The 23,696-nt window shown below is 48.4% G+C and overlaps 1 protein-coding gene across 1 annotated transcript; it reads right to left on the bottom strand.

Moving 5' to 3' along the window:
• Positions 1-491: 491 nt before the first annotated feature.
• On the bottom strand, positions 492-15,028 carry LOC135821305 (clathrin heavy chain 1-like). Its single transcript, XM_065334361.1, has 23 exons — positions 14,893-15,028; positions 14,465-14,672; positions 13,393-13,542; positions 12,371-12,651; positions 11,469-11,582; positions 11,056-11,229; positions 10,467-10,664; positions 10,093-10,252; positions 9,580-9,896; positions 9,120-9,257; positions 8,357-8,866; positions 7,798-8,049; positions 7,249-7,500; positions 6,251-6,373; positions 5,657-5,986; positions 5,230-5,422; positions 4,795-4,952; positions 4,088-4,252; positions 3,453-3,878; positions 2,807-2,998; positions 2,299-2,520; positions 1,726-2,014; positions 492-1,433 (listed from the first exon to the last, which is right to left on the bottom strand). Exons 1-23 carry the CDS (start codon positions 14,932-14,934, stop codon positions 1,252-1,254), a joined length of 5,076 nt encoding a protein of 1,691 aa, XP_065190433.1. The 5' UTR covers positions 14,935-15,028; the 3' UTR covers positions 492-1,251.
• Between the last annotated feature and the right edge of the window lie 8,668 nt (positions 15,029-23,696).

Here is a 23,696-nt window from a genome sequence, read left to right as displayed (position 1 = left end):
TGCAATCCGCGGAATCCCGGAATTCACGGGGGACAAAATAAAAATAATATTACATGCATGACAGCATCATTCGCCTGGGGTCAGTACTCAGCAGCTCGATATCAAGGCTGTGATCGCATCCAAAAAGTCGACCATGTTGAACTTCCAGGTCCACAGCTGTAATGCACGTTTTCAGATACAGCACAAAGGTATCCGAAATCCTACAATACACTACAAGCACATACTACTGTAAAGCGTGAAATTTTCGCGGCGTTTTCAGAATCCGGACAGGTTTGCGAGGTTTTAATTTTGCGATTGCAGAATGACATTCTTGCTAAACCTTTCATGGATCTCCTTTTCGCGCTGTCTAAATTTCGCGATTTCCACGCGGTCGCGAATTTCGCAGAAATTAGACCATGGCAATAATTTCACGGTTTACAGTAAGTGCTTGCACACGTTGGACACACGCATGCACATACATACACTAGGGGATATGCCGAAGCATCAACAGATCGGTGGCCAATAATGGTATTCTCTTTTCACTCAGTACGACTCCATAGCGCATAATAATAGGAGACGGGCATGAGCCAAATAATAATCAGTAAAAACACAAACATCAAGCGGTCAGAGGGCTTTCTAAATTGCTTGTGTGCTTGAAGGACATACATGAGTAAGTCGAATAGAAATTCTCGTTAAATGGGCCGGTGACAAAGACCACAAACCTTTGGTGCAGTAATAGCAGTAGCAACACTACAAGGCGCAAGTGCGAGATAACAAAACAACAAGGAAGAAGAAACTTAAATGCAAGTAAGGGCACTATGATCGCTTGCCGTTGCCGCTAGTTGATACAACAGCTGAACGCCGCAACTGCAGAAAATATTAGAAACGCCCAGTCATAGAAACGACAAACCAAAAAAACAAGATCGTAGGTACAGCTAAATGACACAACAGGAGAAGAAAGAGGTGGCGGCAGCGCAGAAAGCAGAGAAGAATCACAAAGCACCAGCGGTAGCTAGCCGAGCTCAAAGACTGAGACACGATGGCGAAAAGGACAAACCAAACACTGGCCACAAAATAGCACAATCCTTATCATCAAACATACAATAGTCGAGCTAGCAGCACGTGTAAAAGCAATCGGTCTTACAGAGGTAACAAAGCGGTGCTGCCATACCTCGCAGCAGCAGCAACAACAAGAAACAAGAAAATATCACAGCCTAACATGAATAGCTATTATTATAATAATAACAACAAGAACAGGAGATGAAGAGATGTCTACATGAAGCCTTGTTGTGCTACTTGTGGTTGGAAGCCACCGACAGCAGCAGGCATTACATTAGGCTGCATGCCACCCATTGGCATGCCTTGTGCTTGTGGTGGCATCATACCGGCTCCGGGCATCATACCAGCTCCGGGAATCATTCCAGGACCAGCGGTCAACATCAATTGAGGTTCATCTGCAGCGCGAATGACAGTCAGTCACACACACACACACACAAACAAACAAGTCAAGAAATGATGCGGGACGTGGTGATGGCGGTGCAGGCATACAATAGGGGTATCCACACAGACATCATCGTTAGCCAGTCGTAATGAACCGCGCGCACCATAAACACACTATACATGCTTGCCAGATATGGAGAACGCGAAATATACTCTGTACGAGTGTACATGTGCCCGCCGTATCCGTCTGTCTGTTTATCTCTCCAGTCATACATCAGCACTGGAACACACACTCTATAAACTTACTCATCATCATTGGCTGTTCTTGTTTCTCGCTCTCGGCTTCCTCTCCCTTTGTCTCCAGACGCTCAACACGTCCAATGTATTCGCGGATGACCTGCACTAAGAACGGCATGGCAAAGTCCATGATATTGTTTTTCCATGACAGCTCCAGGATGACGTCTGGGCGCAGCAAGTCGTAGCAGGCATACAGGCAGGCGGCGAAGCAGTCGTGGCGGTTGATCTCCAGGAACCAGGCGAGCAGACCCTCGGCAATCTCGGTGTTGCGCGAGTCGGATGCGTATTGCATGGCATCCTGCAAGATACACAAGAACAAAAATACACAGACACAGGATTCTCAAGAAATGTCAATCTCGCAGGGCTGGTCTCAAGCATCCATGCCAGCAATCACAGCTACCAGTACTTACTATGGGGCATCATCTCTTTTTCCCAAAGGTTCCCATTTCAAACAACAATAACACCTCAGTTTCGCAAGTGCAACACCTATGACTGGTTGTGTCTAGCCGGCTGGACTGCGGCAGTGCCAAGAAGACACCGAGGTACATCACTCACTCACACGTACACACACACACAGCATACCTTGTAGAGATGGTCGCGCTTGCACAGCTCGGTGGCCTGCTGCCAGCGGTTGTTGCCGCGGTACAGGTAGGCGGAAATGCGGCGGAACTCAATCAGCTCGTGGCGCTCCAACTGCTGGGCCAGGTTGATGTTGTCGAAGTTGTCGTAGGCGTCGATGCTGGCACGCAGGCTCTGGTAGTCCTCCTCCTCGATGAGAACCTGGTTGAGAGCCTCGTTGACAGCCTAAACACAAAGAGGTGAAGAAAATAAGAGAATCGGACAAGCCCTACTAGTAACAGTCAGAATAATGAGAATTACCCAGCTCAGGCAAAATTCATTTCAACGACACATGCGTGTACCCCCCTTCCCCCCCCCCCCCCCTCACTTGGCCACAAGCAGATGTATAGGACTTTGGACACCTAGGTGTACTCCATGGGTATGGACCATGCGACAAATAAGATGGTGCAAATCTGGAGCAGAGCAAAGCCACCAGAGTGCAGCATAAATATAGATGAGAGAGCATGCCTACCTTGCTGTTGAGTGACTGCACGGCGCGCATGTAGGGCTTAACCAGGAGAAGGCGGCTGCGCTTGCTGAAGTAGTTGATGGTGCGGTTATGATCGAGACGCGGCACGAGCACCAGCAGCAGATCGTTGAGCAGCATTGGCTTGATCTCCAGGTAGAAGCTCAGAGCACGGTAATACAGCTCAATGTTGGCAACCTGGACAATACAACAGATACACAACAGACAGTTAACAGTCAGCTTCTGGACATATATTCTAGTCCGGTAGTACATGTTGAATACTTGCTGATTTAAATGCTTGATTGGAGGCTACAAACATTAGTTCTTTTGACGGACTGCTAATAGGCGATTCAGACTACGGCCAACTGTGACCACGTTTCCACGACTCAGATGGATTTGATCAGGGATTATCAATAAAATTTTGAAACACGACTGCATCACCATCGAAATTCAAGTTTACACGTGATTTTGGCCGTAGTCCGAATCGCCTAAAAACCATCGATAACCATTTCAATAATATGAACACTTTCCCATACCAGATACACCCCCGAGTACTCAGCGATGCAACCAGAGTTGAAATGCATGCATGTAACATGGCGCCCTTAGTCTAGCAGCTAGCTGACGGGGAGCATGGAGAGGCCAAGGCGCTTACCTTGGTGATAATGTCCTTGAACTGTGCCTCCCTCCAGGCGTCCACGGGGTGCTGCATCATGGTGGTGATGGCGTTGTCGTACTCCTCGTACTTGTCGTACAGGAAGACCAGCTCGGACCAGAGGTGGGCCTGCTCAGCGGCACGCAGCACCTTGGGGATGTTGACGCGCGACCAGAAGAGCTCCAGATGCTCGCGCATCTTGGACGTCTTGTACTTGCTGTAGAGGATGGCCAGCTCGGTGAACATGCCCATATGCGCGCGCTCCAGACCGAGTGCGGCCTCCAGCAGCGCGATCAGCTCGTCAAAGTGGCCGCGCGCCTCGTAGTAGCGGATGAGCTCCTCCAGCTCGTCGGCGTGCACCACGATGTGCAGACCGCACATCTGGGCCAGACGGAACTCGCCACCGTCAACGCAAGCAAAGCACACCTGAAATACACACAGAGGGGAGAAAGTGGAGATACGGCATGATCAGAGAAACACGACCAAAAGCAGATAAAACAGAATAAAATACATGTACACACTGGAGACTATTGTAGCATGCATCGAACTAATGCTCGCACGATGACCAGGAAAAAGCACATCCATCATAGAATACACGCGATGGAAACAAAGTGCAAGAGGGGCTGGAAACTTACCTCCTTCCATGTGCGAGTGCTGTTGGCCTTGCGGGCTCCATCAACGGCGTTCTGGTATTCGCCCAGGTGCACCAAAGTAGAGGCCAGGCGGGCAAAGTTGCTGACGTTGTTGAAAAGGATCTTGGCAGCCTCGTACAGTTGTGCATCGTAGCAGCGGTCACCGACCTAGACAGCAGCAGCATGTAAGAATTACGATACGCATGCATTAGGTTGCCACAACCAAATATAGCACGCCCTTCATAAAAAGGAGCAACTGCTCTTGTCATACGACACGAAAGAAGGTTCATGTCAATAGCTGCTGGAGAAGAAAGCGTCACCAACACGAGCCCAACAAAAATATTGAACATCAGAACAACGTGTTGGCTGTCTGCTTGTGAATTTAATTCAGTGAAATATTGTAAAAAAAAAAGGGTGTCTCATTCAATGGACAAGGTGTATCATCAGACGCCAGCACAAGGCTGACATCAGGATGTGAACAGCAAGGTTTTTGAATCATTGACACCAGAAAAAATCCTCCACACTATGATCACCGGGGTTCGAACCTGGACAAGCGGTGCCGACAAACACAGGCCTACACAAGCCCACTACATGGGCTCGTCTGAATGAATAGAGCACACAGTCCTTGTTCTGATCGAGACAGAGAATACAACAATCTTGAAATTCTCAGGAAGCTGCGGAGTTCTGTCACAGCGGTGCCACGTGCTTACCTGTTGGATTTGGGCATGGTTGGGACCATTGACGAACTCTTCGAGCTCGGCAAGACGACCGGTCTTGGCAAAGGCAAAGACAAGCTCAGTCTCAATCAGAACCTCACGGGTCTTCTTGCGCGCCATGTTCAAGTAGCGCACCAAATCCTCGTAGTTGCCTGTAGGATTGAACCAAGCATAGCAAACAAACAATATAGATGCAGGCACGAGGACAACATAAAATTCAGTTCTGCACAAAGCATATTGGTCAAACAATGTGTTATGGACTAGATGCCAACACCTGGCCAGAAACAATGGAAGCAAACGAAGGCGCCTATAGCACAACACACAATTAACTTGTCACAGCAGCCGGAAGAAAACAAGCGAGTGACATAGTTGCACGTATAACAGGGACTAACAAGAGGAAGCAGCAGCAAAACATCAGCCCACACCCACCGGAGTTGCCGGAGATCTCGATGACCTCAATGTAGGTGGAGGGGTCATCAGCCTTGATGTAGGAGTCGATGGCTTCCTTGACCATGTTAGCATGAAGCTGGGCCTTGGCAAGCTGGCTCCAGACATCACTCTGGTTGCAACGCTCAGCGTACTCGTACGCACGGTCCAAGTTGCCAATGCGCTCAATCAACACCTGGATGAGTGCACACAAGGTAACATCTCGTTAATCACAATGGCAACACATAGTTTAGTGTACAACCAGGCGCATTGCATAACGGAAAGTGGCGCATAATCATGAAAACGAGTCGTGTCGGAGGTTATCTGGAGTCACATATCCGTGGTGATATCTACTTCCGTCATCTTTTGGTATCGGCACCCACACATACACGTGACGCACAAATGCACCACAGGTGAAGAAGAGACCTACCTGGATGGCAGATGTGTTGACATCAAACTTGCGGAAGATGGCAAAGGCCTCCTCGTACAGCTCGTTGCTGATGGCAATGTTGGCAACGTCGGGAGCGTCGTAGTTGTCCAGGCGTGTGATGTACTCCATGACGCGCGTGCGGTCGGCCTTGATGGCGGTCAGGATGAGCAAGTTCTGGAGGTTGCGGTGCTCGGAGAACAGCGTGTTGTCAAGAACGATCTTCTCCAGGAGCTCGATGAGTTCGTTGGGCAGGTCGGCGGTCATGAAGGCCTTGACGGTGGTCGACACCTCATCAGGGTTCTGTGTCTCGCTCAATGCGGTCTGGACAACCTGTACATACGTAGAGCAACCAGAGGATAGCACAACATAGAGGTCACAACTGTGCATACCAGGTATTGCCAATGGTGCACAAAAAAGTGGGTCGCTGTCGAAATCGAAAACACAATGTATAGTAGCTGAGTTACACACGCCCATACACGTACGAGTTCATTCTTTGGTCATACGTCAATCACACAGAAAGCTGCAATTTCAATTATCCGAGAAGAGAGGGGCTAGCAACGTGTAAGAAGACTAAGGGCAGGGCAGCAGACATACCTGGTCGATGAGAGGGCGGCGGTATTCGTTGGTCTCGATGAGCACCAGGGCCCAGAGGTCGGCGTCCTGGCGGTGGACCAGGTAGCGTGCCTCGCTCTTGAACAAGCTGTTCTCGTTGCAGCACTACAGCAGCAGAAGCAGAAAGAGTTTCACGACAATCAACACAAAAACAACAACGAGAACAGGTGAGACGGCAGAATCAACACACCGGCAACAGCAAGGTGAGATGACATGATCAACAACCGGTGGTCGGACTTGATCTCACAGCCCAAACCAATGTCAAGTGGATAAATTCTTCAACACACACAGCAGCCAGACGTGTGCACAATACATACCGTATATTCTCTATTATAAGCACAGGTCTCCATTACTAGCACAGTCTCTAATACCAGCACACTGTGAGCACCTTTCGAAACATTATAAGCACGGTCTCTATTATTAGCACGGTCTTGGTGGAAATCAATGCGGCATGCATGGTATCTAGCATGTATTTCTTCTTGCTCTGTATGGATGTATTGGTTGAAAAAATAAGCACGGTCTCCAATATATGCACGGGGTAGAGGGGTGTTGAAAAAATATAAGCACGGCGCTTATAATAGAGAATATACGGTATTCTCTTCGTTTCAGCTACTAGTACAAGGCTCCTACCCAAATGAAGAGGGAAAAGCACAGACCAAGATTGTGATACGCCACAAGTAACAGAACGAAAGCCAGTATATCGGACATGAAAATGCCACAAAGAACAAAGTGCTTCGAGAAAGCAGGGCCAAAGATACTGTACTGTAGTGTCTTGTATAAAAGCCTGTTTTGAATACAAGCATGATTTTGAAGATACAATGTCAGCAACAACGTGTGGTTTTAGCATTGCCATACATAGAGTGAGAATAGAAGCCCAGCCCTGACATCGCCGTCTACAGGAATAAGCACGGCTTTGATACGCGGCACTACACTAGGCGTGAAAATTCAACACCAACCCTAGAAATGCAACGCGTCCTCACCTTGATGAGCTCTTCATCGCACTGTCCACGTTCATAGGAAACGCAAGCAAGATGAGGGTCGCGCTTTTCGCAGTACTTGCCGACAACACGGCTGTCGTAGAACTGGTTCTCACGCAGGAAGCGCTCCGGGTTGTTGTTGCTGTCGATGTAGATCTTGGCGAGGGCGTTGTGCGTGGCTGGCTCCTGGACGCCGTCGTGGATGCGAGACTCCAGCCATGGCATGAGCAGCTTCAGGCGGTTGCGCTTCTCAACCTACACGAGTGCACAGAAAGGGAAAACCAGCACCGCAATGAAAAACACGTACATAAACCCACAAGCAGGAAAGAACAGTTGTGTTCAATGAAATCCAGTTGCGCCCCTTAAGTTTGCGCCTTGCATCATTTTGCGGCTCAGTGTTCGCAGGTCTAGGACTGTGCATTACGTTGGCATTTCCAATTGGCCAAATAACAAAGGCAGTTGATACACCAAATTCACCCCACACATGTTTTCTAGCACACAACAACAACAAACGAGACAAGCACAGAGTGCCAACATCACGGGAGAACGTACCTCCTCGACAAGCTGGTCGGTGTCGAAGGATCCGCGCACGGCCATGATGAGGCTCTTGATGATACTCTCGTCGCAGTCAACATCCAAGAGGCCACCGACGACGACGGGCAGACGCAGTGGGTTCACCTTCTGCACGTAAATCTCAATGTACTTCTGGAGGTTGTTGCGGTACAAGTAGAGCACCAGGTCGTGCACAAAGTCAAATCGGTCGCACACGATGATCAGTGGCAGCTGGTCAGTCAGCTTGGCTTCCTGGAGAAAGAGAAGCAGAAACACACAGCACAGAAGCAGTCAGGCTACATACATGCAAGCAAGTGCGAGTTCGGGTTGGTTGACACCAGGCGGACCAGGACTGATGACAGCCAGAAACCACGTGTGCACGGTTCAGTATCATTGTAGTAAAAAATAAACAGAAACTACCTCCACACCACAAGATCATAAGTAGACACTCTGATGAGTCAAAGAAAGATGAATCCATTATCTTTTTCACTCAGATCATTTGTACTGGGATCCCATCTACATTCCAGCTGTAACGTAGCACACATGCACGCCCACTCACCTTGAGGAAGTTCTTGACGCGCTCGGCATCGTAGCAGTTGCTCTCACGGCAGATGCGCTCGACCTCCTTGATCTGGCCAGTCTTGCAGGCGGCCTGGATGTACTTGAAGTGCACGTCGGCCTCCTGGCTGAAGTTGACGATCGACCCGAGGAAGTAGAAGAGGCCCTCAAAGGACTTGAAGGACTCGAAGATCTCGATGAGCGACGTGGTGCCCAGTTGCTCGTGGTACTTGGTGGAAACCTGCACGCAGATCTGCAGGTTCTGTCGGATGTTGTGCGACAGCATGGTGCGGATGCACTCCAGGCTGTCTTCCACGCTAAGAGAGCCGAAGAAGTTCACCAGCCACTCGGGGTTGAGCAGGTGCGTGTGCACGATAGCGCGCTTGATGTCAAACGCGTCCTGGTAGTGCTCAATGGCGCGCTGCAGAAGGCCAGCTTGCTCGCAGAGCTGGGCGATGTGCTGGCGATCGTAGTGCGTGAACATCTGGTTGCCCAGGATGGCATCGGCCACCTGCGCAGTGCATAAATACACACACACACACACACACATTGAGAGAGATAAAGAGAAGAGGATTTTAGTTCAACGGAATATTAACACAGGTGCGTGTGTGCGACGTCCACATAAGTGCGCTACGAGTACATTCTGCCGAGCAAACGGCTACAGTCTGACCTATAGAACTGCGGCCAGGACATTGGAATGAGGTCTAGGAATCACAGGGACAGACAGGAATGTGTACTGTTCTTATTTTGTATAGTCAACTGACCTGTGGTGCAGCCATGAGGTTCATCTCCAGCAGGCGAGTCTGCAGGGGACCCTCAGCGGGACGGTTGTTCTTGAGGGCATCGAGCAGGAACGATGTGCACTGCTGCACCAAGTTGAACTCGGCGAACACGTCAACAATCTGCACACACACACACACACACACGTACACAAATCAAGCAACACAATAAGAGATAAGCATGTGTGCCACAGATATGTGAGTGAGGCACGATGAATGGGTAGACATGACAATGACTATGTGGATGTAACAAACCAATTAGCAATCCAAGAAGCACTTCTGAGACATAATCTACACTGTGACTGCGAAAGAGAGACTTGACAGTTGTGTATGCGGGCATGTATTTGTCATTGAATTTTATTTAGACTCGTACAAACAAACAAGCAAAGCAGCGTATGCATGTGTGTAAGGTTGTGCGCGAAGCAATGACGCCGGTCCAACTTACAGCATTGAGGTCAGCCAGAGGCTCGTCGTCCTGGACCAGCATCTGAGCGAACTGCAGGCCCTGGTCGGGGTTGATGCGCATGACGTTGCGCAGGATGAACACGTAGTCGGGCGTGTAGTTGACCTTCTTGGCGTAGAGCACAATCTTCTGGAACTGGCCAGTCTCGGCAAAGCACTGGATCACTTTCGCGGGCACATTGGCGCGCAGGTACACCGACAGGGCCAACGTGGGGTCGGCCTGCTTGACGAGGTCACCAAGCTCCTCACTGCACTCCAGCTTGTCCTCCTTCAGCCACTTCTCCAGCAGCTGCTTGCGACCTAGCAACAAAGCACAACGAGAGCAAGCCAAACACATTTAAAAGTACGCTAAGGATCCGGGGCTGCAAAACCGTACACCGCATAGGTGGCACAATGTACCAATTTCAACCAAAGAAACATTTACAGTGCAAATCACACACCATCATCTCATACTGCATACGTAGCATAGAAAAGTCGTTCGCCTTCTATGTCTTACCCTGCTGCAGGACTGGGCGGCAGAGTTCGAGAGACTCGTACTTGTTGAGCTGTCCCTGCTCGAGCAGGATGCCAAAGTACTGGAGCAGCGGCGATGTCTGGCCAGGCTGCGTAGGCACACCCTGGAAGCGCTGGATGGTCTGAGATGTACGCAGAACACCCTGAAAGCACACAGCCCAAAAAATCAAGCATTAGTACTACTGCCCAAAAGGTGAAGAAGCAAAAATATGCACAAAGTGCAATTGGAAGCCTTGTCGACTGATTTGTATTCAAGTAGCATGGTTTCCTTGCACTTGACCCATTCTTCTTCTTCACACATACACGCGCGCACGTGAAATATCAAGATGGCAAGCTACAGCATAGGGTTGCGCATACCTGGGGAGCTGCTGCGGCCACCTTGGCAGCTTCAGAGTACTGCATCTGGCCAAAGAGCATGTTGAACTTGCGCACAAACAGGTCCTCTGCACCAGCCAGGTTGTTGCGCACCGCCATCCGCAAAGCCAGGTCGGGGTTTTGCAGTGTGTTTGTGATGTACGGGATGATGTTAGCCTCATCGACTGACACAGACAGAACCTGACGGGCAGATCAGCAATAAAAGACAGGAGAACAACAATCAGACACTGCTATATACTATGCAAACATGATACGAGCATCACACACACTCACTCACAGCGTTGCAAATGCTGATTACAACACGGTAAAGCGAAACAAACAAGAAACCGTTGCTGGAGATCTGATATGACAGGAGGCTGGTGTAAGTGATAACTATCATGTACAGAGGGTCTCTGAAAGTGCCACATGCTGCGATCAAAGAAATCCTCCCAACGATTATTCTGGTCGCGCACTGGCTGGCTAATCATCGCAGTTCATTGTACTCCCAAGCGAGAATGCAGCACCAACCAGCTTAGCCCACAATTGAGCCACGCAAATACAGACTAAGTACACAGGTGAGACAGACGCTCACCTGTCCCTTGCGGTTGACACCGATGATACCGCTGGTAGGCTCGTAGAAGGCAGTGACGAAGATGGTGTCGCCGCTGATGCGGTTCATGTAGATGCAGGTGCCGGTCTCCAAGTCGTACAGGTGAACATAGCCGTACTTGGTGATCATGAACACCACATCGTGCTTAGCACTGGCCTGAACATCGACACACACACACACACGTGCATACAGAATAAGCGCAAGAATGCACATACACATGTAAAGTGGACAGCTATACCGCCACAAGTGTACAGACTCAGAGCAAAGACTAAACTTCTGCCTCAATATAAAAATGTGGTAGAAAAGGCATCCAGCCATAACCCCCTCCAGCAGAGCCACAAGCCATGTATTGCCCATATTCGGATGGGGGAAAAAAGAACAGAAAGTGCACTCACCTGCATGGCAACCGGGAAATCATTTTGGGCCTCCGGTGGGAAGAAGACGTCGACGGCCTTCTTGGTGAATGGCTGGTTGCCGGCCGCTGGGGAACCGACTTCAATGACATGAAGCTGCACCACATTACAACAACCAAACACAAGTGTACAGCATAAGTTTTATAACCAGTGCTACAGACTATGGTGTAGAGGCAAAGCGGTGGCCTGCAGATGCGGATGCCGCGAAAATCATTATACATGTACACTCTGCTCCTGTCTACTGACAATGCGCTGTCTTACGAGCTAATTACGAGTTGCTCAAAGCAACACCATGAACAGTGCGGAAAAGAAAGAAAACCAGGATGTGGCCATAGGTCCCGATAACAAACTCACTCACAGTCACACACACAGTCAAACTAGGACTATGTTGACTTGAGCAGTTCCAGGTGTGCATGAAAGGAGCCCGCGTTGCCCATACAGCAGTGAAGAGAGTATGCACAGTTGTTTGTTGCAAGTGAAATGCAACACTTGTCATATGGGACAGCGCCACGAAAGATGGACACAATGATGAAATGCCTTATACGGGACAGCGCCACGAATGGACGCAAAGTTGATATGCACTGCACATGCCTTATATGCAAAGTCGAATGCATCCCAAAAGAGGTCGATGGGTCGTAACCTACGTACACATAAGTTGCACTTCGAAGTAATGCTAAGCATTCCATATTTGGCAGCAGTCTCGAACCTTTTCCAGATATTACACATTCGTGAATATTTTGATGCTAAAGGACAACTGCATTGGAGTGTCATTGATAAAAGGTGCATGCAATACTATGTAAGGAGGACTGCAGAGGCTACACCTGGCGGTGATCAGCGTCGAAGTTAGAAGTTCTGCTGCTAGCTACATGTGCGGGGAGACTCACCTTTCCACCGGTGGCGGTGCGCACGGCGAAGCAGAAGAGCGTGGACTCGGTGGAGTTACCCTGCATCTTGAACTGGGCAAAGCTGGCGGCGTGGCCCTCGATGGGCTGGCTGACCTTGCGCTCGACCGAGTAGAGCTGCATGGCACCGACAACACGCTGCGACTGAGCAGTGATTCCGACCAGCAAGAGCCACTTCTGCTCCTTGTCAGTGCGGTAGTTGATGATCTGGCAGCCAGCCAGGTTGGCATGGCGCTCGAACATCTTCACTGGCTCAGATGCACCTGACAAAGAGAACAAAACAAACATGCACAATTCGACTGAGTAAACACTGTTTCACAGACCATTGGACGCCCATCGCCGAAGGCGATGATAGCGATGCTACAGCAGAAGCCATAGCAGCTTGTGCTGGGATTGCACCATTCAACAACTTGCAAGGCTGAAGAATTGACCGCCACTATTCAGCCTGGTCTACACCACACAGCTATGAAGTGACTTTTTCTGGCCAGTGAATCCCTACTTTTTGGTCTTTTTTCATTTTTTTCCCGCACACACATCACACCACATACTCCGGCATGCACTGGCTGTTGGTAACCACCCAGGAGAATGAAAGAAAAGTCAGGAGAAGTCTGAGAAAGAGAAGAAAGACGTGTGTGACCATAATCGTCGGGAATCGAACCCGCAACCTCTCGATTGGAAATCGCTGCACATACCACTGCACCATATGGGACACACACAGACAGACAGACACAGACACACACGCACACAGAATCGTGCATGCGACAAGCTTCACCTATAACAAACTTCGGATGGTATCAGGCTTCTGGCGGCAGGTCGAAATGTGATAATAGTCCAAAGCGAGCCACTTCACCCAGGGGCACGTTCAAGCTACACTACCTACGGTAGCAACTATGACCTGACCTGGTCTGACATCACAGCGCGCGCACACACACACACACGCACGTATATGCACGCACGCAAACAAACGGACGCATACACACACACACGCTACTGCCTTTGCTTACCCTCCATCGACCAATGGTAGACAGCCACCTCGGTGACCAGAGCGATGGTGTTGACAGAAATCCACTTCCAGAAGACGACATCGTCAGGGGCGTTGTACGCCTTCATCTTGCTCTTCATTTCAATATTGAAGATCTGAAGGGTCTTTCCAGCTGCAAATAACAACACACAGAAAGTTCAATCACATTCGCCAGTGTCGACGACACGGTCATGAGTTCCAGTACGACTAGTGCTGCGCAACTATGTTATACTACTATAGCGGACATCGAAATCCGTTGAGAAGTTCAGCAGCCACGGGGTGCTGGCCTTGCAGCCGTGAGCACTCCTGGTCCATGTTTACAGTGTGTGCGTGAACTACAGTGCACGTACGCGCTATAAGCAGCAAGGGTGCCGGGCCCCGGACATGGCCTTGGGTTCCATTGCCCAACACAGAATCTCTATTCAAGACAGGACTTGTCAAACTATTGAAGTACTTCAGTAAGTTGTATGGCTGTGGTGGAGCTATTTGGCATGTCCACAACAACAAACGCCCCTACTGCCATACTGCACTCCAACCCAGTTTGAATTCCTGCGCACTATGAATTCTAGTATGGAAAATAGTTATTTGCACAACTTCACATCAGCGCCTCATCACGTCCAAAGGCACTAAATAATTATTTGGGGAAAATGCAAGTATTCGAGCAAGCTAAATCCACACGGCGTCGTGTACGGAAACTAATAAACAGTATGGCAGCGAGCGCCGGTCACGCGAGCATTGCCTCGAGTGATTTCTGAATCCTAACCGAAGAATTTTTCAATTCCAAAAGTTAGTTCGAGATTGCATTCCAGCACATTATTTCGCTGCTCTCAGCAGCACGCGATGTATAACTAGACCACATGCTGACCGGTGACGCTCCATTTGTTCCACTTCAAAGAAAATTATGCCCACTTTACAAGCAGTTGCCATGCACTGTTCTCGAGTGGGAAATCGCACTCGTGATGCCTCAAACAGGAAAGAGGAAGCTATTGTGCCGACGTTGCTGCATAGGGAGTTCACGTTACGAGAAAATCTGTAAAGCACACGTCCCTACTCACCCTTCAGGGCGATCACCTTGGACGCCGGGTTCATGATAGCGGAGTCAGCCGAGATGGGACGTCTGGTGGGGTTTCCAGGGTCAGCCATGTCAACGATGACGACCTGAGCCGTCTCGCCAACTTTCTCGCGGACACAAATGTACTTGTCCGACTCCATGGTGAGAGTGGCAAAGCCAATGTTGGCGGCGTTGATGCCAACATTTTGAAGCTATATGCACAGCACACAGCACAGGAACAATCCTCCCATTAGCCTGCTGGCGGGTATAAGCGTACTAGTAACCCCCAGTAGGCAAGCTGACACTATCCATGAACGCAACATTCCCTGTGATGTAACAAATTCTCGATGTGGCAGCTATCCATATCAAACGCGATGCGCAAAACAGGCAATAAACCTGCAACAGCTCCACTCCATGGGCTAACTAACTTACCTGGCAGTGCTCCTGAAAACGAATAGGTAATACTTGAGACATGGTTGTGAGAAGGTTGAACAGCAAACAGCAACAGTTCTCCCTCTCTCTCCACAACCAGAGCGAGAAGGATGAACGTAACTTCGAATGACGCGCATGCGCACTGCACCGCTCTGGTGCGGCGCCGCGGCGGCGCTACCTTGACACGTCAAGCGTCCCTAGCCCCTCGTACCCGTACCGTAGCCCGCCAAACAGTCAAAAAAGCTGAAGAATTTATAGGGATATCAGCGAACGCACTGCGCAGCCCATCTGCGCAGGTCAGCCTGGCCCATCTACGCGCGGCCGACAAAAAAACTCATGAACCCTTTCATTTTTTTGCAAAATAAATCGTGCGAAGAAGATGCACGGAATGGCTGAAAACTAGGCTGAGGAAAAGTAGCATCCAGAGACTCTCAAACAAATTCAGGGCCCATCGCTTCTGACAATGGCAGCGAAGACATCAGGGAGCTGATTGCAGCAACTCTCTACCAAGCGCGACGCTGGTTACTCACCAGGGCAGGGCGCTTCCATCGCGCAAGAAATGGCCGCGAGAGAGAAATGCAAGTCCGATTTTGGAACGATCCAACCAGGGTAATCCCTTGAAAATTGGCCTGAACACCTCTCATACTGGTGTTTCACGATGTGCAAACTTTCAGAGAAATCGACCGGGGAGAACGTGGTGAGCTCGTGGGTCCTCCTGTATCGCGTATGATTTGAATGGTCGCGGGGACAGAAGAACAGTAATTTTACGACTCCCAGCGGTGCAAACAGACCGCGGCCATGTTTTCTCTGTCGGCCGCGATCACGTTCAAAAAATCGATGACGCAATGCTTGCGCAGAGGCCTGCGCAGTGCGTTCGCTGACATCCCTAGAAGAAAGCAGAAAATGCTCATTCCCTTGATCCGGTATATATCCCTGCATATGGGCACTGCAAAATTAATAATCATTCACAACTCATTATTTTCATTTCACAGAATCAAGTGGAAGTCTGCCAAGGAGTTGATATACACTAATTTGGTGTTCTTAGGTGTTGATCAGGGAGTCGTAAAAGCCCGGGAGAGGACACGGGATGCGCGCACGCGGACGATGTTTGCCTCGGCCAGAAAGTGAAGCACGCTAGGCCGGCGCGGCCGGATCTGCTCGATCCACGGCGCTGTGCTTGTTTTCAGGGCAGGGAGTCCTAAAATACCAATATTTTACAACTCGTTGTTGACACCATTATCCGAAACTGGTGGCGAAGGAAGGATAAACATGATTGTATGTCTGTCAGACTCAGTACAGGGGTAGGGAGTTGTTGTGAAATGATGTGTTGTTTTCCTGTGTGATGGCATTCCCCAAACTGTCTCGTCTAGTCGCGTGCATGTGTGATATGAGCATGCGCGATGTTGTAGTCGAGAGTCCTTTTGTCAGTCTTCTTGTTCGTCCTTTTGAGTGTTGTCTCCATTTCCGTAATGTCAATAATAATTATGTAAACCAAACTAGTCTTGTCCTTTGTGTCCTGCGTCCCGGGGAACGGAATGGCTGTGATTCCGTTACAACGTGGTGCCGAAACCCGGGACGCAGAGGATGAGTAAGTTTGTCATGAGTCTGTTCGTCGTCGTCAACAACTAATACAAGTAATAGTACAACTAGAGAGTAAGCGTGGGGATGGAGGAGAGACGAGGAGCTGGTGGAAGCGGAAGAAGACGCGGAGAGGAGGCAGAGAAGGTGGTGGACCGGCAGAAGCTGGGGACTGGAGCCTGAGACGGCAGGAACCGCGACGGAGCGTGTGGCCGTGGCTCGCCAGAGGACAGTGGATGAGTCTGGCATCACCGACTGTGTGTCGTCCTTTGTTGTTCGTCTTGTTGTTGTCTTGCTCGCTGTGTTGTCTGATCGTGTTTCTCTCGCTGCTCAGTTCGTTGCTTGTTGCTGTGTTGTTTCAGTTTGGTTGTTGTCGGTCTGTTGCTCTTCTATTCGTTCTGTTGTTCTCCATTGTTTTTGTTGTAGATTTATTTGGTGCGGCTGTGCGCATGTTAAAATATTATTTAGTTGGAGCTTCGGCTCCCATGTTTCGGTTGGCCTTGTGTGGCGTGGCCTGGTTGTAGAGCGTCGGCTCTAGGTTGATGGTTGGTTTTCGTTTTTCTGTTCTGCTGTGGTTCCTTTTGCTGTTGTGCATGTGGAACGTGGTGTCGGTTTATTATTTTGTGGAATGTCATCAAGGGGGCAGGTGTTGTGAAATGATGTGTTGTTTTCCTGTGTGATGGCATTCCCCAAACTGTCTCGTCTAGTCGCGTGCATGTGTGATATGAGCATGCGCGATGTTGTAGTCGAGAGTCCTTTTGTCAGTCTTCTTGTTCGTCCTTTTGAGTGTTGTCTCCATTTCCGTAATGTCAATAATAATTATGTAAACCAAACTAGTCTTGTCCTTTGTGTCCTGCGTCCCGGGGAACGGAATGGCTGTGATTCCGTTACAGAGTTGAGTGTGTGTGTGGGGGGGGGGGGGGGGGGGAGGCGTGTGTATGTGCACATGTGCTTGTACTTTTGTGTGTGTTTGTACAGTGTTTGTGTGTGTGCTTGTGTGTGTGCGCGCGAACGTGTGTGTGCATTTTTGTGCACAATTCCGTTATGAAGTACAAATGATAGGTTTACCTTTTGTACACTCGCCAAGACTTCCGTTTCCTAAACGGCTCAAGTCACCGCGTACTCAGTATACGAGTAGAAAAGTGTTGAAATTATCAAGATTTATAAATAACGACCTGCAACCATGTACAATGTAGATAGATAGGGAACACACATTGATTGTTTTTAAAAGAATCCAGGCATTATCATGAATCATGGAACGAGTGCGTAATATTGCTCTATGTTGCGTTTTGACGATGCTGAAGGAAGGGAGCCGTCGCGATTTACTCACAACACACGCACAGAAGTCCACTCGACTGCAATTTCTGACACAAATTCATAAATCCACGAGTACGCCGAGGAAGCTCAGCGGATCTCCACAAGAACTTTCGCCCATCACCTGCAATGGAATATGGGCTGTATGATACGACCAGTGGTTAACACGGGAAGTGGCGTCATTTTCCACAAATCTCGTTTCATTCACAACCATTTGACTGCAATTCAGTGCAATTTCTGCCACAAATTCAACTCCACGAGTACGAGGAAACTCAGCGGATCTCAACACGAACGTTGGCCCATCACCTGCAATGGAATATGGGCTGTATGCTACGACCAGCGGCTAACACGGGAAGTGGCGTCATTTTCCACAAATCTCGTTTCATTCACAACCATTTGACTGCAATTCAGTGCAATTTCTGCCACAAATTCAACTCCACGAGTACGAGGAAACTCAGCGGATCTCAACACGAACGTTGGCCCATCACCTGCAATGGAATATGGGCTGTATGCTACGACCAGCGGCTAACACGGGAAGTGGCGTCATTTTCCACAAATCTCGTTTCATTCACAACCATTTGACTGCAATTCAGTGCAATTTCTGCCACAAATTCAACTCCACGAGTACGAGGAAACTCAGCGGATCTCAACACGAACGTTGGCCCATCACCTGCAATGGAATATGGGCTGTATGATACGACCAGCGGCTAACACGGGAAGTGGCGTCATTTTCCACAAATCTCGTTTCATTCACAACCATTTGACTGCAATTCAGTGCAATTTCTGCCACAAATTCAACTCCACGAGTACGAGGAAACTCAGCGGATCTCAACACGAACGTTGGCCCATCACCTGCAATGGAATATGGGCTGTATGATACGACCAGCGGCTAACACGGGAAGTGGCGTCATTTTCCACAAATCTCATTTCGTTCACCCCAACTCAAATAAAAGTGAAGTACAATTAGGGATTTGTCTTGCATTTCCATCGCCTCAGAATAAATTAACTTCGATAAACTGAGAGAGAATGAGTGAGGCAGCTGGAAGATGAGGATGAAAATAGAGATCAGAAGACTCGACGGAGCAATCGTCTCCGTGCTCTAAGAGAAATCGGAGAATGTCCCAATTAGTATTTCAAGAAGACATCACAATTTTCGAAAATATTAATTTCCTTGCCTCGCAACACCGTTCCCTGGCAGCGTTCCCCGGCAGCGCGAGGCAAAGATGTTTTCTGGGAATGTTAGTCCACAGGCCCAAAGCTCAAAAATGATTTTTCGTTCCCATTTGGGGTGTACCAAGGTTTGACAGGTGCAAATGATAGAGTAAGACAAGAGCTATCACATCATGTATTGCATTCGTACTAGTGGTGGTGCTACATTGACTTATGGCCCAGACACTATTTACACAGTGTTGTCATGGCAACCAAGGCTAGATTGGCATTGTAAGAGTGTTTCAGGAGGAAATATCAACTTATTTAGACTTGCTATGGCAAGACAAGTCCAGTGGCTATGCTTCCTATAGCATTGGGGGTTCATTCTGGGTAATTTGATAGTAAAGAGGGTAGGCAATTGTACATGTACAATGACAACATACCGTGAATATTAAAATGCACGGGCAATGACAATTATAATGTGCAATTGTCAGATTTTCATACATATAGGTCAGTTACATGAACACAATTCCAGGAATATAATCAAATTGTCATGGAAAGTTGATAAACAATGATAGTTTAATGTAGGAAACTGTTGACGAATAGTGTTGCAGCTCGCGTAAGAGCGCTTCTGTGTGATGAGGTCCAATCAAGTTGTCTGACTTCTGAGACACAAGTACCGAGTGGACGAGGGTCAGCTATTCGTGCTCAAGCAGAGGGTCTAGAGAGGAGAAACACCGCAAAGAACAAAGCCATACAGTTCGGGAAGATTTGATGAATTCAACAAAATCATAGCATGCCAATATTCTTCAAAGTTATTAACAGATCCGGATAAAATATTTTGCTCTATCAAGGGGGCTCTGGAAGGGTGATGAACATATCCATATCTACATTGTATACATGTATGTAATGCTGCTAGAAAGAACTTACTGATCAATGTCATCATCATCATTTAGTGGACAGGCGCGTACGCAGGGTCACCTCTAGGGGGGTTTCCAACCGAATCGCAAGCATTGACTCGTTTTTAAACCCTGTCTAAAGAGCCCTACAATATATATACAATGTACCCGGTTAAAACAGCTCCTTTTCGAAAATGTTTTCAATGAGTGATGTGTCGCTTTGTTTTGCTTTGATTGGTGCTTTTCCCCAATGTCATGCAGTCGTATTTATTCAGCTTTTATTTCTTGTGTACTTGCATACTGGTATTTGTTTAGCCCCACAACCTGCGATAAAATGATCAGCTGTAGCACCTACTCCACTTTTATGTTTATGTATCTATGTCATTCGGATCTTCCCAAGTTGTACATTGTACTGTTGAGATACCGAATTCAAATAAATCAGTACCATACCATACAGGAAATTTTCAAAATGATGCATTTTTTCGTGTTCTTTGGATCATAAACTTCAGTTCTACTCACTCAATCTTCATTATCTTAGGCTTCCTGGAAGTGGAAAGGTAGACCTACCAGGGAGAGAATGAGGTCGACCATGATAGCCAGGACTCAGTACAGCCATGTACATATCCAGCTCTATATGCTATAGCGGTAGAGTGCAGCGACGGTGCGAAAAAATGCCCAAACTGGGCGAAAGGCCGAAAAACGCGTCCTGCTCCAGCAATTTCGCTTTTCTTGATCGCAGAGTTTCGTTTTTTTTGCTGTGTACTCTTGAAAATATCACAAGTGAAGCTCCTGCAAATAATTGAGCAAGTTAGCGGGACGAAAAGTCTCAAATTCTCGATACTCGAGTGGCACTGCGCGCTTTTGAAATTGCGAGATCGCGGCTCACCTTACGAACAATTTATCTCAAGAGACATTGCTCGCAGCGCGTCACAAATTGTTTCAACCGACAGCTGAGAGTTTTCTATTCGACCTGGATATCTGGATCGTTAGATTTGAGCGAGATTTGACTGAATTACGATCTGTTGAAGTTTCGCATTCTTGCCAGATCGATCGTGCACCCTACCAAAATATGCCCAAAAACGTTGCTCGTTTGGAACATTTGGGGGGTTTCCGGGCAACGGGAAACCCCCCCTGCGTACGCGCCTGGTGGAGTAGTATCATCAAGGGAAACAGCAGACATTGGCAGCTGTTCATCACCAGCATCTTCACATGGTTAGAGCATGGTTCTGTTGAAGCATGGTGACAGCCGCAAGCATCTGTGCATAGCAGCCTATGACGGCGGCACGAGCAGCGCCCTCCAGTACACCCAGTCTTGCGACCACAACTAAGAAATTCCTGAATTGAATGCGGGGCAGGTGGCAGACTGACCCAATCTATTCTTAACGTGCCATCGCCTGTAAGACACCAGCCTACAGATCAAACCAACACAAATCCAATATCAAGAACAGTAATCAATATAAGAACAATTAACAAGCAGCATGCACATCACTGTATCAAAATACAACACCTTTCGCAAAGACAGGCAGGAAATGCATAGTATGCAGAAAAGAAGATTCCTTACCATGTCCATTCTCATGTGGTAGAGGGATAACTGGACAGGGCTCAAGACACCGTCGCCAAATAGCAGCCTGATAGTTTGCACGGGCGCTATGCTTCACAAGTGCACCTCGGCATGGTGGAAGCTGGTTGGACTGTGCATTCCTGGTGCAGAACAGCTCATAGCGGGCGCTATTAACGCTAGAGCAATGGGGTACCTTGTAGTATGCACAAACAAACTTCTCCAGGGCGGCTAGGCTTTCTGTCGACAATGACTGAAACTGCTTCCCAACGCTGGTGAATACTTCTCTAGCAGCATGATAGATGCTGTGCAGCTCCTGCTGGTCATGCGTTGCTTAAGCTGCGGAGTGGCTCGCCTCTTCGACAAAATCCTCGTCGCTGTCTACATTGCGGCCAGTTTTACTTCCATGGAGCCCTGCAATTATTTCACTAGCGCTGCCGGTTGCATAAACAAGTTCCGATCGATTCCGAGCAGATGGGCGTGCGAAAGTGACCGTGTCACCGAATTTGCTGACTAACAGCGCCTTCACTTTATCAGTCCGAGCACACTCACCAACAGCGGACGTGTACTGTGAAACAATTGCGTTCATGCTGAGAACATTGCACTCGTCGAAGAGTTTGACTGCTATGGTCTCAACAAATTGGGACAGGCCATTACAATACTCCAAACTTCCCGACTCTGAGTATTCAAGTGCTTGGTCAGATACCTCCATGGCAGCACTCGTACCAGTGACAGTCGCACTCGTGGCTGATGAGGATTCCTGTACGAGCTTGCACAATGTAGTCTCTCGCACATAATTCAAATAACAATACTTATGATAAAATACTTCACGCGCGATAAGACTGCTGGTTCCACTGATGGCAACCAGGATTCTTTCGTCCTTCCGGATGGCTGCGGCTCTCCGAAGTTTCGCCTCAGCATCCTCCGTCTGGAGCTGTGATGTCGTCTGCTTGCAGGTGCTCTTGGGGACCTTCTTGGACAAGCTACCACAAAAAATGCAATTTCTACGTCCTGGTTCGATCAAGGGAGCTTGAACAGATTGCCGTGTGCTACGTTTCTGCTGCACTGGCGCTGCAGGCTCCTTTTCCGCCATCCTTCTACTCCATGGCAGACACTAGACACGGAAATAAACGGCCAAAGAAGACGAGCTGTGGAAGAATCTGTCAGCTTTCGACTTTGTTTCGAGTTCGCCAAATTCAAAAATTTCAAAAATCGCCACGTGCATGCACCACGTGCACGGCGGGAAATTATGTGCGACTTTTACGCATGCCCAAAATGTGAAAACACGAGATCTGTGCAGGCACAGAGCGTTCGTCAGCCGAAGAGGAAACCACCCACTGTGAGGCTCAGCACCACCGCACGGACTCAATTCTTTCACCAAGATACCCCCCTCAGCTAGCTCTATCGGTACATGCCAACGAAACTTGGTACCACCCCGGGGGGAACGAAAATTTTTTTTAGACTCAGTTCAGCCCTTTGGCCTGCGGACTATGTGTGCCGTGTCCTCTCCCGGGCTTTTACGACTCCCTGGTGTTGATAAACTTGTGATCTTTCACTAGTTTTAGACATGTCATATTTCTAGCACTGAGGTAACGTATAACATCGTATAAGAGGCTTGGCAGTTGTTGAAAAAAAAAAAAAAAGGTAACATGTGTAGTCATAGAAATATTATCAACACCTAAGAACACGAAACGAAAATGATTCTGTGAAATGAGTTGTGAATTTGCAGTGCCCAGGGAATGAGCATGTGTGCTCACCAATTTTTTTCGAGTTATGAAGCTGCAGGATGCATGCCTCACCGCTACTTCGTTAGAAAGCAGAAAGCTACAATTATGTAGCTAGCTGTACATGTAGTGATGATGTCACAAGCTCGATCTCAGAGCGAGGACGACATTCTGAGACGGAGATTCTAGAAATAAAAAAGATCTTGTCCGAATCCTAGGTCAGTCACGTACAGTAGAGCTAGGGTACCGGGTGCCGATTATCCATTTTCCTCGGTACGGGGCGCGTGGCTTAGGAGTACAATCGTCATGTGTGTTCGGACAAGGGAGCAGCTGGCACACATCAATCTAAACCATGCACATCATAATAATTATTATTATTATTTATTAAATTTTTAATTATAAAAGTTATGTACTCTTTATACAGTCGTCCCTCTCTAATCCGGCACCTTTTGCAACGGCATTTTCTGCTGGATAAACAAGGGTGCTGGATTATCAAATCCTGCCCTCCAACCCGGCTCTCCTAGTAACGACTTACGTACATGTTTGTGTCGTACCGTCAACATGTAGGGATTTTCTGTGTCA

This window comes from Sycon ciliatum, chromosome 7, assembly GCF_964019385.1.
Source record: "Sycon ciliatum chromosome 7, ocSycCili1.1, whole genome shotgun sequence".
Lineage (NCBI taxonomy): Eukaryota > Metazoa > Porifera > Calcarea > Leucosolenida > Sycettidae > Sycon > Sycon ciliatum.
Note: the sequence above shows the minus strand (reverse complement) of the source record. Positions and strands in the feature narration are given on the sequence as shown.